General features: G+C 62.0%; 1 protein-coding gene across 1 annotated transcript in view; it reads right to left on the reverse strand.

Moving 5' to 3' along the window:
- Nucleotides 1–15: 15 nt before the first annotated feature.
- The window catches only part of LOC121343091 (sodium/glucose cotransporter 2-like), a gene marked incomplete at its 3' end in the record, with an annotated part of 11,065 nt that continues 10,407 nt past the window's right edge, over nt 16–673 (reverse strand). Inside the window, exon 6 of the mRNA XM_041417943.1 lies at nt 16–121. Within this exon, the coding sequence (XP_041273877.1) occupies nt 16–121 (106 nt within the window). The remainder of the gene's footprint in view (nt 122–673) is intronic.

The raw sequence follows: 673 nt of genomic DNA on the forward strand, positions 1-673 counted from the left end.
CAAACCAGTACAGACCAGTGACGGTGTAGAGCGCGGTGACGCCCAGCAGCGCCCCCACGGAGCCGTAGAGGTCCCAGCCCAGCGCCTCGCGGATGAACAGCGCCCCCGAGTACATGTCCACCTGCGGGGTACTGGTTTGTACTGGGAGAAACTGGGAATGGACTGGGAGGGACTGGGAGGGACTGGGAGGGACTGGGATGGACTGGGAGGGACTGGGAATGGACTGGGAGGGACTGGGATAAACTGGGAATGGACTGGGAGGGACTGGGAGGGACTGGGATGGACTGGGATGGACTGGGAGGGAACTGGGAAGGACTGGGAGGGACTGGGATAAACTGGGAATGGACTGGGAGGGACTGGGATGGACTGGGAGGGACTGGAATGGACTGGGAGAGACTGGGAGGGACTGGGAGGGACTGGGAATAGACTGGGATGGACTGGGATAAACTGGGAATGGACTGGGAGGGACTGGGAGGGACTGGGATGGACTGGGATGGACTGGGAGGGAACTGGGAAGGACTGGGAGGGACTGGGATAAACTGGGAATGGACTGGGAGGGACTGGGATGGACTGGGAGGGACTGGGATGGACTGGGAGAGACTGGGAGGGACTGGGAGGGACTGGGAATGGACTGGGAGGGACTGGGATGGACTGGGAGGGACTGGGATGGACT

This window comes from Onychostruthus taczanowskii, unplaced genomic scaffold (assembly GCF_017590055.1).
Source record: "Onychostruthus taczanowskii isolate IOZ18803 unplaced genomic scaffold, ASM1759005v1 scaffold574, whole genome shotgun sequence".
In the NCBI taxonomy this organism is placed as follows: Eukaryota; Metazoa; Chordata; class Aves; order Passeriformes; family Passeridae; genus Onychostruthus; species Onychostruthus taczanowskii.